This window comes from Meles meles, chromosome 14 (assembly GCF_922984935.1).
Source record: "Meles meles chromosome 14, mMelMel3.1 paternal haplotype, whole genome shotgun sequence".
Classification (NCBI taxonomy): domain Eukaryota; kingdom Metazoa; phylum Chordata; class Mammalia; order Carnivora; family Mustelidae; genus Meles; species Meles meles.
Genome location: NC_060079.1, coordinates 7,965,552 through 7,979,132, shown reverse-complemented (window position 1 = coordinate 7,979,132; position 13,581 = coordinate 7,965,552). Strand labels below are relative to the sequence as shown.

At 45.7% G+C, this 13,581-nt stretch overlaps 1 protein-coding gene across 1 annotated transcript in view; it reads right to left on the bottom strand.

Annotated features, from left to right (window-relative positions):
* The window catches only part of LOC123925147 (phospholipid-transporting ATPase IB-like), a 596,799-nt gene that overhangs the window by 6,197 nt on the left and 577,021 nt on the right, over positions 1-13,581 (bottom strand). The window contains exon 36 of the mRNA XM_045978322.1: positions 5,889-5,980. Coding sequence (XP_045834278.1) covers positions 5,889-5,980 — 92 coding nt within the window. The remainder of the gene's footprint in view (positions 1-5,888; positions 5,981-13,581) is intronic.

The window sequence follows — 13,581 nt, the reverse complement described above, 5'->3', positions numbered from 1 at the left end:
GAGTGTCCCAAGCTGCCCGAAGCTGCGGGCTGGCTGGGTACTTTATGAAGCTGTGAGCAGGCCGGGGAACACACACACCACGCTAGTCCGCAGAACTGGCCCTATGCTCGTGATGCTTGGGGCAGGAGTGCTCTTACACGGGATGCATGAGGACTGGTAATCAGAAACTACAGCGGGTTCATTTTTGTGGACATAAGGAAAAAGATCACAAGATAAAGCCAAGGGGCCCCAGGAAGACTGGTTCTCATAATCAGCTGCAGTAATAAGAAAAATACTAGCAGCGGCCGCCAACAAGGACGGAAGGCTATGTGTACGGGGCCTGTTCTATGTACTATGGAGAAGCAGCTCATTCACGCCTCCCAGCAGCCCCATGAGGCAGGTGAGTGTATTCTTCCCATTTCACAGATGGGGAAACTGAGGCATGGGGTGATTTTTTTTTTTTTCCCCCCCTCCCATGAGTCGCCCAAGGTCACTGGCCCCGTGAGTGGTAGATCTGGGAGAAAACCCGGGCAGTGCTCCTGCAGGACCCACACTCGTCCTGCATCTCCAGTTCTAGAGAGAGGTTCAGCATTCAGAAGCCCAAAGTCGGGCCCTCCTTCCTAACTGGTCCTTCCCACTGAAGGAACATTTATAAGATTCTCTCTGCTGGCCAACCTTTCTGGATCAGGGGTATGGAAAAGTCCCACAGCTGGATTAGACTTTCTGACCCAAAGATAACGGTGAAATGTCTGGCAAGGATGACTCCCATCCATGTGTATATATGACTTGTCAACAGACGTGTTCATTCACGGTCCCGTTCTTTGAAGGGGAAAAACAAACCAGACACTGTGCCCATGTACCACTCCTGGATTGCTAATCATTTTACTCAGACCCTTGGCTTACGAAGGAAAGTTTCTGAACTATTAAGACACCGAGCAGCAGTATATCTGGGGGAGGCGGGGAGGACGAGCTCCGACAGAGGATGCTCAGGGTGACTTTGGACTCTGCATGTGCTTGTAAACCAGAGTCTCTGGCCATGGGCTGGCGTCCCGGCTCTCCTGGCCACCGCCTGAGGAAACTCAAGGGCTCGGGAGGACCCCCTGGGAGGCGGGGCTTGTCTGCACAGGTGGCCCAGGAGGCAACTAAGGACCGGGCTAGAGAGCAGGGAAGGGTGGGAGCGAAAGCAGAACCCATGAAGGATGAGGACAGACAGGAGTCTTCCTGTGGAGATCTCCAGCTACTGGCTCACCTTCATCTCTAACCAAACCAAATCTACCAACCAAAAAGCTGCACTGTGTGGCAGCTGGCAGCCCTGGCGAGCCCCACCTGGCTGCCTCTGGGAGGGGGCAGTGTCCCTGGGCTGCAGTGCAGGAACAGGCCTGGAGAGGGCAGCCCTGGGGGTGCTGGGTGCAGGGCACTTGAACTTCCTCCTCTGAGAGTTCTCTCTCTGAGAACTTTTAGATTTCCCCTGATGAGCTGCTTGATTAGTAAGGCCAAGGAGCCGTCCTTTGTCCGGCTGCTGCGGGCCCGCTCCCTCCCTCGCCCAGGCTATGGTGGATCCTCTAGGACAAGGTGCTCCTTGTGCAGCTTTCTGACTGCAGTCCGACACCAGACACCTTTCCTTGGGATGTTTCAAAGCAGAATCTAGCAACAACACTGTCTCCTCCAGTCACGAGGTGGTGTTCTGTGGTCAGTATGGATCATTTTTATTCTCTGGTCTTTAAAGGGAACATTTTTAGTAAGTATCTGATATTTTCCTGTGAGGGCCACACAGTGGTTGTCTGTGGCCTGCCGTGCCTCCCCAACCTGGCATCGGTGGCTCTGATCGCAAGCACTGGGAGCCCCTTCTAAGTGCTCTCCTTGGGCTGTTCTGGTGGCAGGCAGGAGGCCGAAGGTGGCCTTCTCCACCTGCTCTGCTTTCATCTTGGATCTGGGGCCCACGGCCTGAGGCAAGAAGGATGGTTCTAATCCTTGCCCAGCAGTAATTGGCCATAGGACTGTGGGTTCTTTAAGTTTTCTCGGTCTTCTTAGTTTACTGTTCTGTGAAATAAAGGGCCTGGACCAGGTCAGGTCCAAGTTCGCTCAGAGCTCCCATCCTCCCAGTGGGTGCCAGGCTTTTCCATGGCTAACAATATCCAGGCCACAGAACCCTCTCCTTCATTCAGGGCCAATTCACACTCAGCACCAACGGAGGAAGCCTTCACCCCCTTACCAGAGAAGAAGGGAACCTGTCACAACAACGCATCCAAACAGAACAGCTGCTACCTGTCTTTTTTGGTGGGCTTCCTGGAGGAAGGTGAGTGTATTCTTCCCATTTCACAGATGGGGAAACTGAGGCATGGGGTGATTTTTTTTTTTTTTCCCCCCTCCCATGAGTCGCCAAGGTTCCTGGCAGAGAGGAAGAAATGAAGGGGACTCCCTGAGACAAAAAAGCAAACATTGTTTGGGAGTGTCCTTTTGGGAAAGGTAGCTGAGCATCTGGAATCTACTCCTTGGTCAGGTGGAAGGAACAAAAGCTGGTCTTACTTACTCTGTTTTTCATTCACATTCTGCCTATGCCTACCGGGACAGAGACAAAGCTGAGAGCTGTAAGGCGTCTGGGGCTTGTATTTGTCGCACTGACACAGGCCTTCCGCTGGGATGACTCAGCCACTGCAGACTGGGAATGGCTCCTGGGTGTCCACTTGAGAGGACCTTCCCAAGCAAATCACTTCTCTTGGGGTAAGCTGAGACCCAGAGGTCATGACCAAAGGGCTTGTCCGGCAGTCCCCTTTGGTTGTGTCTACCATCATGTTTCCAGAAAGTTGTGCACTAAGACTTTCCTCACTAGACTTTTTTAGCCTCCGCAGAGACTTAAAGCGAACTCTGCAACTCAAGAAGGCAAAGAGGATGGCTTGGTAGGGTTATCCTGGGACAGGGGTGTCTCCTGGTTCAGATACAATATTTTCCTCTCAGAAACAAGGCCTGGTGGGAGTTAGGGCTGTAATGGGAAACACTTTAGTGGGGCAAGAGAGACTATAACCACCCAACTAGCCTCCGCCTGTCTAGTCTACACCCCTCAGCCTGACAAAAACGCACCATCAGGTCACCAGCTTCTGCCTGCTGGACACTGAGCTGCCATTTGCATACAAATGGGGAGCTCAGAGGAAGCTTCCAGCTCTTTGCCATTTCCACTTTCATTCATCTTTCAGGAAGTCCTGACAGCCACAAAGTAATGATAGGAGCCTGGGGAAAGACATTCATGCACCCACCTCCTGAACTTCCCTGGGCTGGCTTCTTAAACGCTCAGCTGTAGCCAGAAACTGGGAGCAGAACGGGGTAAGGTAAAGGAGATGGAAGGGGATGGGAGTGTCTTCGCTGTTCTGTGTTCTCCCAAGAACATCTGATGAAGTCCATAAAACCACGCCATTTTTTTTTTCATTATTTTGGAATAAAACTCCCCTTAAGTTGCTCTGATAACATCTTCACGAGAGTAGAAGTGTCCTGTCTGGAAAAAGATCCCTAAAAGCAACAGAAGTGGGGATGACCATGAGGACCATGAGGATGACAAGGATATGAGAGTAGGAAATGCTGATCTCAGTTATAAATACTGTGTGTTGGTATCCTGTAAAGAATTGCAAATGCTGCCAGGATGAGCTTCCCTTCCAGTGTCCTGAGAAGACAGGCCCAAGACAGTGGAAGGACAGACACAGGAGAGATAGCTAGGCAAAGGCTGAGAGAAGAACGCAGAACTTCTCACAGGCCGGGAGTACTTCTGGCCTTTCTAGTTCCTGACAGAACGCTTGGTTATCAAATCAGTTTCTTACTATTGCTGGGTGTTTTTAAAATGTGGAGTGATCTTTTTTTTTTTTTTTTAAGACTTTATTTAGTTATTTGACAGAGAGAGATCACAAGTAGACAGAGAAGCAGGCAGAGAGAGAGAGGGGGAAGCAGGCTCCCTGCTGAGGAGAGCCCGATGCGGGGCTCGATCCCAGGACCCTGAGATCATGACCTGAGCTGAAGGCAGCGGCTTAACCCACTGAGCCACCCAGACGCCCCTAAAATGTGGAGTGATCTTAAAGGCTTTTTAAATTTCTTATACTTGTTCATTCGGATTTTCTTTTGTCCTTCAAAATCCTAAGTTAAGAAAATTTTTTTAGTAGTTGTTTTAAGACATTTTATGACGCTTCCATAAAAGTTCTTACATGGTCTTTGATCTCAATATATGTATCTTACAAATTCTTCCTAGAGTTATTCTGAAGTAGTTAGAGAAGCAGCAGGGCTCCTTGGCATGAACCCCCCAGTTTACAGAACCAGTCCTCATTTTCTCTGTGTCTGTTAGACACACTGTTAACACACTGTCTTGAAGCCTCACAAAGACGTGTCAGATATGTATTGTTATTTTTCCCTTTTAGATGTATATTATTAGATTTCTTTTTGCCCCCCCCCCCACAGTGGAGGAAACGGAAGTTTAGAGGAGGATGTATGTCACCCAAAGTTAGTCAACTAGTGGCAGAAAAGACCCAGTCATATCTCACAGTTATTGCACTCCATATTGGCAGGTACTATTCTAGGCTCTTCATATAAATGATTGAATTTAATTCTCCCCCCAAATCCAGTTCTTACATCATCTCCATTTTACAGATATAGAAACAAGAGGTTAACTTACCTAAGTGCACAAAACCGTGACAGAGCTGGAACAGGACCCTGAGGCAGCCCAGCTCCAGAAACGGGGCCCCACAGACCTCGCTCCCTGGACTGGACCATCAAGCCTCCTGACAGGACCGCTCTCCTGGCTCTGAGAGACCTTGGCTGGGACCCAGCTCACTGGGCCTCGCTGGGCCAGTTACTACATTGACCTAAGCTTCTGCCAGGTGCTCTCGGGGCTGACACCATCCCTGGGATGGGACATGAAGCACGTGGGGCACCACATGGAGTTGGTTTCTGCCATGTTGGTATTCCATGTTGGAAAGTAAGGAGAAGGAGACTTTCCCTTTCTGTCTCTCTGTTAGAAAATCGCTGATGGGTGGAGTTCAACCGAGCATGACAACAGACCCCTCCTACCTGTACTATGGGTACAAGGATTCTTCACTTCTAAACCACTCTTGTTTCCTTCTGAACACCTCAGGGAGAGAAAGGGAAGCAGGAAGCAGGGTTGCTGAAGAGATGGGACGTGCACGTGCAAGAGAGGGGCTCTGGAAAAAGAGGTGGGATTCGGAGGGGCAGAAGCAGCGGGCGGACAACATGCCAAGAGACCTCACCTTGGGGAAGGCAGAGATAAGCCCCTCCAGAAGGAAACCTGTGCTAACAATGTCCCCCAGCGGGGAGTCAAGTGGCTGAATGGCTGAAAAAGCCCCCCCACCCCACCCCTGTGAGCTCTGCCAGCCATCTCCTTTTCATGGCCTCCTGCCCCCTCCCCTGGGGTCTGGATATCCCCTCTGTTCCCCTCCTCATCTAGGTCTGGTCCCTTCAGCAGAAACCAGGCCTGGCCTCTGGTGTTGAGTGGGGCACCCAGGCTAGACCCGGGAAGCCTTCCTGGGAGAAGTACAGAGATTTTTTTTTCCCCTCGGTGATTGTCATTGTTTTACTTAATAAGCTAATTTTAACTAAAACAGTGCCTATTGCTATCCTTGGGGGCAATAATCTAAAAGTATCAAAATTTCAGTCTCAGAACAAAATCTTATTGGGAGGCTGGCAGAAGGATCTCGACCACATCAGGATTTTAAGTTTCAGGATTTTGTCATTCAGATATTTGATTGGGTACCAGGGAATTTTCGACACTCAAGCCACGCTCGCCTCGGGCCAAACTCACAAATTCCACTTCCAAATGTGGGGCTCGGGCTTGGCATCGGTTTCCAGCCCTATCAGCACCAGGAGGCTTTACTGAAGCCTGGGGTCAGGCTGAGTGGATATGGCCAGGGGCTACTTACGGGGGACACACTGATGGATGGAGCCTCCCCGGAAGAGAGTCGGGGGCGTCTTCCGGCTGAGCCTCTTCAGTAGGCGGTCACGTTCATTCATCCTGCAGGTAGATCAAACGCAGTCAGTCCCAGTTCATGGGAACACCTCTCAAAGGGCCTCACCCAGGGACTCGAGGTTGCAAAAATAAAACAGATAGGGGAAAAGGCTTCCTCACGTCAGGAACAACGTCCAGGTTGGCAAGCAGCTCTATTATTTACAGTAGATCCTATCTCGACACCTTGAGTGCACGGCTCCTTCTTCTAAAAGGCGCTCTGTTTCCAGTCTATCCTGTACATAACGCCTCTCAACGCTGCCTTCCTCTTAATTGAAGTGCACTACAAGTGCCCTTTCATACCAGGCACACCCTGGGCTTTCCAGAACGCTTCTGCAAGCAGTGATCTGTTTCTAGGGTAAATGTCTTAGAGCCTCCGTTCCACCTGCAGCCGCCTCTCCCCGAACCAATAAACTCTACCAAGCGCGAGAGCCTCCCCCAGGGTCCTTGGGTCCCCAGCAAGAGACTGATTTCTTTCTGCACAACCTGATTGTTATTTTGAGACAGTGAATATAAAGGTGAGCTTTCTTGGAAAACACAAGGGTTAGAAGCTCTCTCCTTGCCTCTCCTGAAATGACTCCCTCCAAGTTTGCCACCACTCTAAGGAAATACGGAGCACAGCTATTGTTTATTCTTCCAAAGCAAAAGGGGGGTGCCTTAAAATTGCCTAGGTAGGCCAGAGGGCTTTGCTTTCTTATCATTACAATGTCACTGTGCTTGCCCCAGGAGATTCCTGGGGTGTGAGTTTGCCACTGCCCTCTGATATGGGCTGAACTCTGTTCCCCCCAAATGCATATATTGAGGTCGTAATCTCCAGTTACTTGGGAATGCGACTGTATTTGGAGACAGGGTCTTTAAAGTGGTGATTAAGTGAAATGGGGTCATTAGGGTGGGGCTTAATCCAAGGTGACTGGTGTCCTCTTGAGGAGGCAAGATTAGGATACAGACAACCCACAGAGGAAGTGCATATGAAGACGAAGAAGACAGCCATCAACCAGCCTCAGAAGGACCAAACACTGCGAACACCTTGATCTGGGACCGCCAGCCTCAGGAAGTGGGAGAAAATAAATCCTTGCTAAGTCACTCAGTCTGTGGTACTTTGCGACAGCGGCCATCGCAGACAAATCCACCCCGATCTGCTGTTTGTGGGAACGTGAGGGCACAGAAGCTGCGGCTGCCTGCTGTCCCAGGCACCACCCCCCTCCCAGTGTCTGTGGGCCTTAAGCCTGAGGAGGATGGTCTCCTGACCGGAGTCCACCTCACAGTGACCTCAAGGGCCTCAAAAGAAGAATGGGGCCCAAGGTATTCTCAATAGTTCTCAGAGCTGAAGTTCACTTTGTACCTAAGTTTCCAGAAGAGAACATTTTCTGGTTATGTTCGTTGAAAGGACAAATTCATCACCAATTAAAGGTGAGCCTCAGCTAGCTAAGCTTGGCAAAATGGCTGATGAGGAAAAACACTTTTTCTATCCCTTCACACTGGCTTTCCCTTCTCTCTCAAGTCTTTTTCTTCCATGGGCCAAATTAATCTCATCAGGCCCTGCTGAGCAACTGCCCTGGTCAGTAGGCGGACAGGAGCCAATGAACAAGGAGGAGCCCATGAGTGTGCTATCCCTCCGGGAGCTCGATGCCCTCGACAGGGTGGGGCTCCCTGTGCTGGCTACTTTTAGGACAGGGGGAGGGTAATGAAGGGCTGTCCTCTCTGTGTGACCAGAGAGGTCATGTGCCTCCATGGAGGGCACTGCCAGGCTCTGCCCAGGGCGTATGTGAAGAGGGGGCTCCCAAAGGCTGGGCTCCCAAGGGCAGGCTTTCCAGCCAGGTTCTGGTAAGGGAAAGGAAGGCACTTGCTCCCCAGGAACCTGGTGGACGGACTCAGCCTACGCTCTGCTAGCACACCCCAGGGATAGCCCCGGCCATCCCTGTCTTCCACGCTCAGGTCCAAAAGCTCTGTGTCGCAATGGGGTGAATGAGAATGTCGCAGGACCACAGAAGTGGGAAACCACATACGTTGGTCTATCACTGGGCAGGTGAGGAGACTCAGCTGTACCAAATACAAAGGTCACAGGATGTGTTACTGGCACAGTTCCTGCCCCTGCCTCTGCAGCGGGCAGATGTCCCTAATTTCCTCGTGAAATGGTATATGCTTCTCTCTTTTTTGTAACAAAACACTGCAAACTCATCGAAACCAGTACAGTGAATGTCCACCAACCTATTCAGCTTTAGCAAATGATAGCTCTACCGCTTGACCCCTTGTTTTAGAGGGACCCACTCTGTCCTGCAGCCCTTCTTGCCAGTGGCAAAGGCTCCACAGAGCCTGTCCTCCAGCTCAGGAATCTGGGACAACAGAAGTCCCTGTTGAGCAACATCTCTTCAAGCTGGCATCCAAGGCCAGCCTGACTTCCTCACTAGCTCTGTCTTCCTAAGAGCAGACCCTGTAGGTGTTGTGCACTCTCCTAGGCCCGTGGGTGGCCAACGGGTGGTTCTTCGCATGGGACATGTATAGACAAGGGTGTCCAAACACATGTGTGCCACTCCCTCCCAGTGCAGGACACAGCTGGGGTCTGCTAACTCTTCTCCATGCCACCACTTTCTGGCTCCAACCCCCAGACAATCCGGGAATCACAAAGCACCACAGTCTTTTTGAAGGTATATTAATCGAGGTATATGGCTATTTGTCAGCTTGAATTATAAGTTTCACATACTCAGATGGGGTACTTGGTCTCCATTTGCACTCTCACACCAAGTCCTGTCCTGGTGAGAACCACTTCAAAAGAATTTTTAAGTGTGTGTGTATGTGTGTGTACATATTTATTTATTTATTTATTTTGTAACCTCCACACCCAGTGTGTGGCTTGAACTTATGACCTTGAGGTCAAGAGTCCCATGCTTCTCTGACTGAGCCAGTCAGGCACCCCTACTTCATATTTTAACAAAACAATAAAATCTCAAATATAAAGTCCCTTACATTCCTCCCATTCTTTTTCCTTTTAGTGTAACAAGGTTAGAAATAATCTCCCATCAGATAATCGCAAATGACACTAAAGACAAAGGGCTGATATTCAAGATCTATACAGAACTCCTCAGACTCAACACTCAAAAAAACAGATAATCACATCAAAAAATGGGCAGAAGACATGAACAGACATTTCTCCAGTGAAGACATACAAATGGCTAACAGACACATGAAAAAATGTCCATCATCATTAGTCATCAGGGAGATTCAAATCAAAACTACATTGAGATACCACCTGACACCAGTTAGAATGGCCAAAATTAGCAAGACAGTAAACAACAAGTGCTGGAGAGGATGTGGAGAAAGGGGAACCCTCTTACACTGTTGGTGGGAATGCAAGTTGGTGCAGCCACTTTGGAGAACAGTGTGGGGATTCCTTAAGAAATTGAAAATAGAGCTTCCCTATGACCCTGCAATTGCACTACTGGGTGTTTATCCCAAAGATACAGATGTAGTGAAAAGAAGGGCCACCTGTACCCCAATGTTCATAGCAGCAATGGCCACAGTCACAGAACTGTGGAAAGAGCCAAGATGCCCTTCAATAGACATATGGATAAAGAAGATATGGTCCATATATACAATGGAATATTATGCCTCCAACAGAAAGAATGAATATCCAACTTTTGTATCAACATGGACAGGACTGGAGGAGATTATGTTGAGTGAAATAAGTCAAGCAGAGAGAATAAATTCTCATATGGTTTCACTTACTTGTGGAGCATAAGGAATAACATGGAGGACATTAGGAGAAGAAAAGGAAAAGTGAGATGGGGGAAATCGGAGGGGGAGAAGAACCATGAGAGACTGTGGACTCTGAGAAACAAACAGGGTTTTGAAGGGGAGGGAGGTGGGGGGATGGGTGAGCCTGGTGGTGGGTGTTAAGGAGGGCATGGATTGCATGGAGCACTGGGGGTGGTGCATAAACAAGGAATCTTGGAACACTTAAAAAATAAAATTAAATTAAATAAAATAACAAAAAAGGAATAATCTCCCCCAACTCTATGTCACACTTTCGTTTTACATATATATGCAACACAACTAATGCTTAATCATGTTCTAACATATGTCTAAGCAGTGTCATTTATTTTATACTTCTCACGTATCACATTTTTCTTTGCTCCTTCTTTGTTTCTTCTTTCTTATATTCTGTTTAATTATCTACTCATTTAGAGGACTAGTTCTTCGCAGGTAATCTGTCTTTTTCCTTCTAGACAATTTTAGAATTACTCTGTCTTTAGTGTTCTGCAGTTTTCTTGCAACACTTAGGTGTAGATTTGATTTTATATCCTGCTTAGCTGCTCAGACATGGAAAGCCACTATAACTCAAAAGTTTATCTTCCTGTGTGGAAAACACTTTGAATATTGCCTGTCCCCAATTCTCTGGTTTTCTTATTTGGGGCTTCTGTTATATATAATTCTATCTCTGTCATCCCAACATCTCTAGATTTTCCATTCCCTTTTTTTCTTTGGCTTTATCTAAACTATTATTTAGCTGACTGGCATGCTTTAAGTTAGTATCCTTTTCATGTTTGCCTTCCAGACCCACCTATTCTTACATATTGTCTTACTCCTGATTTTTGATTTCAGTGTCTTCTTTCTTCAGTATTTTATAGATTCTTTCAGACATTCCTTGCATCTCCCATTCTTGGGGAGGTGGAAGGGGGGCTACTAACTGCCATATTCCATGAGCCTCCTTCACTGTGGTTTATTTACTGTGTGTGCTCTAGTTGTTCTTCAGAATGATTTTCTTTTGCCTCTGCCAGGATCCTATGGGTTACATCAATTTTTGTATTAGCTTAGTTCCTATAGCATTGGAAATAGTCTAAAATTGGATCTCATACATAAGCATGGGCTTCCAGTTTCTAGTGGGTAATTCTTTCCTCTGCATTGCTGCTTTGTCAAACTAGTGAATAAAATGTTTCTAGTTTCTGTTTCATTAAAATAGCAGCCGAACCAAATTTGCTGCTTTGTGTACAGGGTTCTCTTCTATCTCACATGGGACTGAGGTTTTATCTCTCCTTTCTCCTCTCTCTGTATTAATCTCTGAACCATCAGTCCCTGAGTCTCTTATGTGGTCTGATGTCCCTTCTTCAGCTTCATCTCCCTCTTAGCCTCCTGGCTTTTGTGTCTCTCCATTTTTAGCACCTAGGTTTTCTGTGTGCTTCTTTTGAACTTGATTACATATTAAAAGCCTTAATTTGTTCTTATTTCACTGAGCATTTCTATGCATTTGGAAAAGTTCTGAGTCAGCTTAGTCTACCATATTGACTTTATCTGGTTTTGGTGAATAATTTATATTTCCCTGACCCAATTACCGGAAAACATTATGGCTACAAAACAAAGTCATAGAACTGTTCCTTCTCAAGTCTTGCCATCCTTAGAAACAACCTTTTCTGGAGACCCTTAAAATAGCAACATGTCTGACAAAGCTTTGGGTAATGAAAAGGATCCCAGAGCTTATAAAACACTCTAGTGGTGATGTTTGTGCCACTGGCTTCTCTATGTGCTCCTATGTTGAAAATGTAAAGGAATATTATTTTCTCAATTTCCCTTTTTCTTCTCTGTGGAAGGAAAAAAAAGCATTATGAATAAATATAATTAACATTTCTCATGAGCAGATAATCTTGAAAAAGCTCAAGATAGAAAGGGGTGATAATGATATTTGTCCTTCATAGTATTGTGGCATCTACATTATGTTTTAGAGCTATCTACTCACAAAGACACAGGAAAAAAGGTGAAGGAAACACAACCAAGTATTTGGTTAATTTTGAATAATAAGAAGGAGAGAAAAAAGGAGTACAAATTAGCACAGGGGAGGACAATTTAAATCTGTGAGATTTTGGTTTAAAAAAAGGAGAGAGAATCCTCAGGAAAATACTGGCAAACTGAATTCAGCCACATAATAAAAGGATTAAACACCATGACCAAATAGGATTTATCCCAGGAATGCAAGGGTAGTTCAACATATAGAAATCAATCAATGTAATATACCACACATTAACAGAATGAAGGAAAACCATCACATGATCATCTCAATTGATGCAGAAAAAGCATTTGACAAAATCCAGCACTCTTCCATGATAAAAAATACTCAGCAAACAAAGGATAGAAGGGAAATTCCTCAACACAGCACAGGTCATTTATGAAAGACCCAGAGCTAACATCATACTCAGTGGTGAAAGACTGAAAGCTATGTCTCTGCAATCAGGAAGAAAACAAAGGATGTCTGCTTTCACCACTTCAATTTGACAAACTCGTTGGAAGTTTTAATCAAAGCAAAACTGCTTTTGTCTAATGACAAAATTCTTACAGTCTTTTTTGCAAAAATGGAAAAATTTATCTTACGATTCATAGGAACTACAAGGGAACCCCTAATTGCCAAAATAATCTTGGAAAAGAAAAAAAAAACAAAGTTATAGGACTCACATTTCCTGATTTTGAAACTTAATATAAAGCTATGGTAATAAAAACAGTGTGACATTGGCATAAATCAATGTAACGTAATTAAGAGCCTAGAAATAAACTCATATATATCTACAGTCAATTGATTTTTGGTTAGTTTACCAAAATCATTTTATGAGGAAAGAATAGTCTGTTCAGCAAATGGTGTTCGGAACAACTGGATTTCCAAATCAAAAGACTGAAGTTGGGTCCTTACCTGCAATCACATATAAAAATAAACTAAATATGGACAAAAGATTTAAGCATAAGAGTTGAAACTATATAAATCTTAGAAGAAAACAAAGGAGTTATTTAATCTTTATACATTTGGATTTGGCAATGGTTTCAGAAATATGACACCCAAAGCACAGGCAACAAAAGAAAAAATAAACTGGATTTCAGCAAAATTAAAAACCTCCACTTAACAAAGGACATCATCAAGAAAGTAGAAAGGTAACAACCATGAAATGAGAGAAAGTATTTGCAAATCACATAACTGATAAGGGCTTAGTATCCAGAATATATCAAATAATCCTCAGTACTTAACAAAATAGACAACCCAGTTCAAAAATGGGCAAAGGACTTAAATAGACATTTATCCAAAGAATAAATATGATGGCCAACAAGCACAAGAAAAGACACTCCACACCATTAGTCATTAGGGAAATACAAATCAAAACCACAAAGAGACAACCCTTAATATCTACTAGGATGGCTATAATTCAAAAACAAACAAACAAACAAAACTAGAAAATAACAAATGTTGGAGAGGATGTGGGGAACTTGGAAGCCCAGCACATTCCTGGAGGTAGGGATGTGACTCCTGACTTCTGGGTTGTTGAGTTCACGCCCCACGATGGGTGTAGAGATTATATAAAATAGTAAGTTTCACCCTCTGTGAATTTTACCACAATTTAAACAAAAGAAAACTCAATAAAACAGAAAGGAGAGGGAATGGGTCCTGAATGGAAGTCAGTTCCCTCCCATAGCCCATAGCCTGAACTGTTACTAATGATCACATTTTACTTTGATTGCTTCCTATCCTAGGTGAAGCACACACGCTGACTGTGACTTACTGACAGGAAAGGTATATGTAACATACATTCACCAAATGCATATGCACTCTCAGTGCCTCCCCAGCAATGATGGTGAAGATC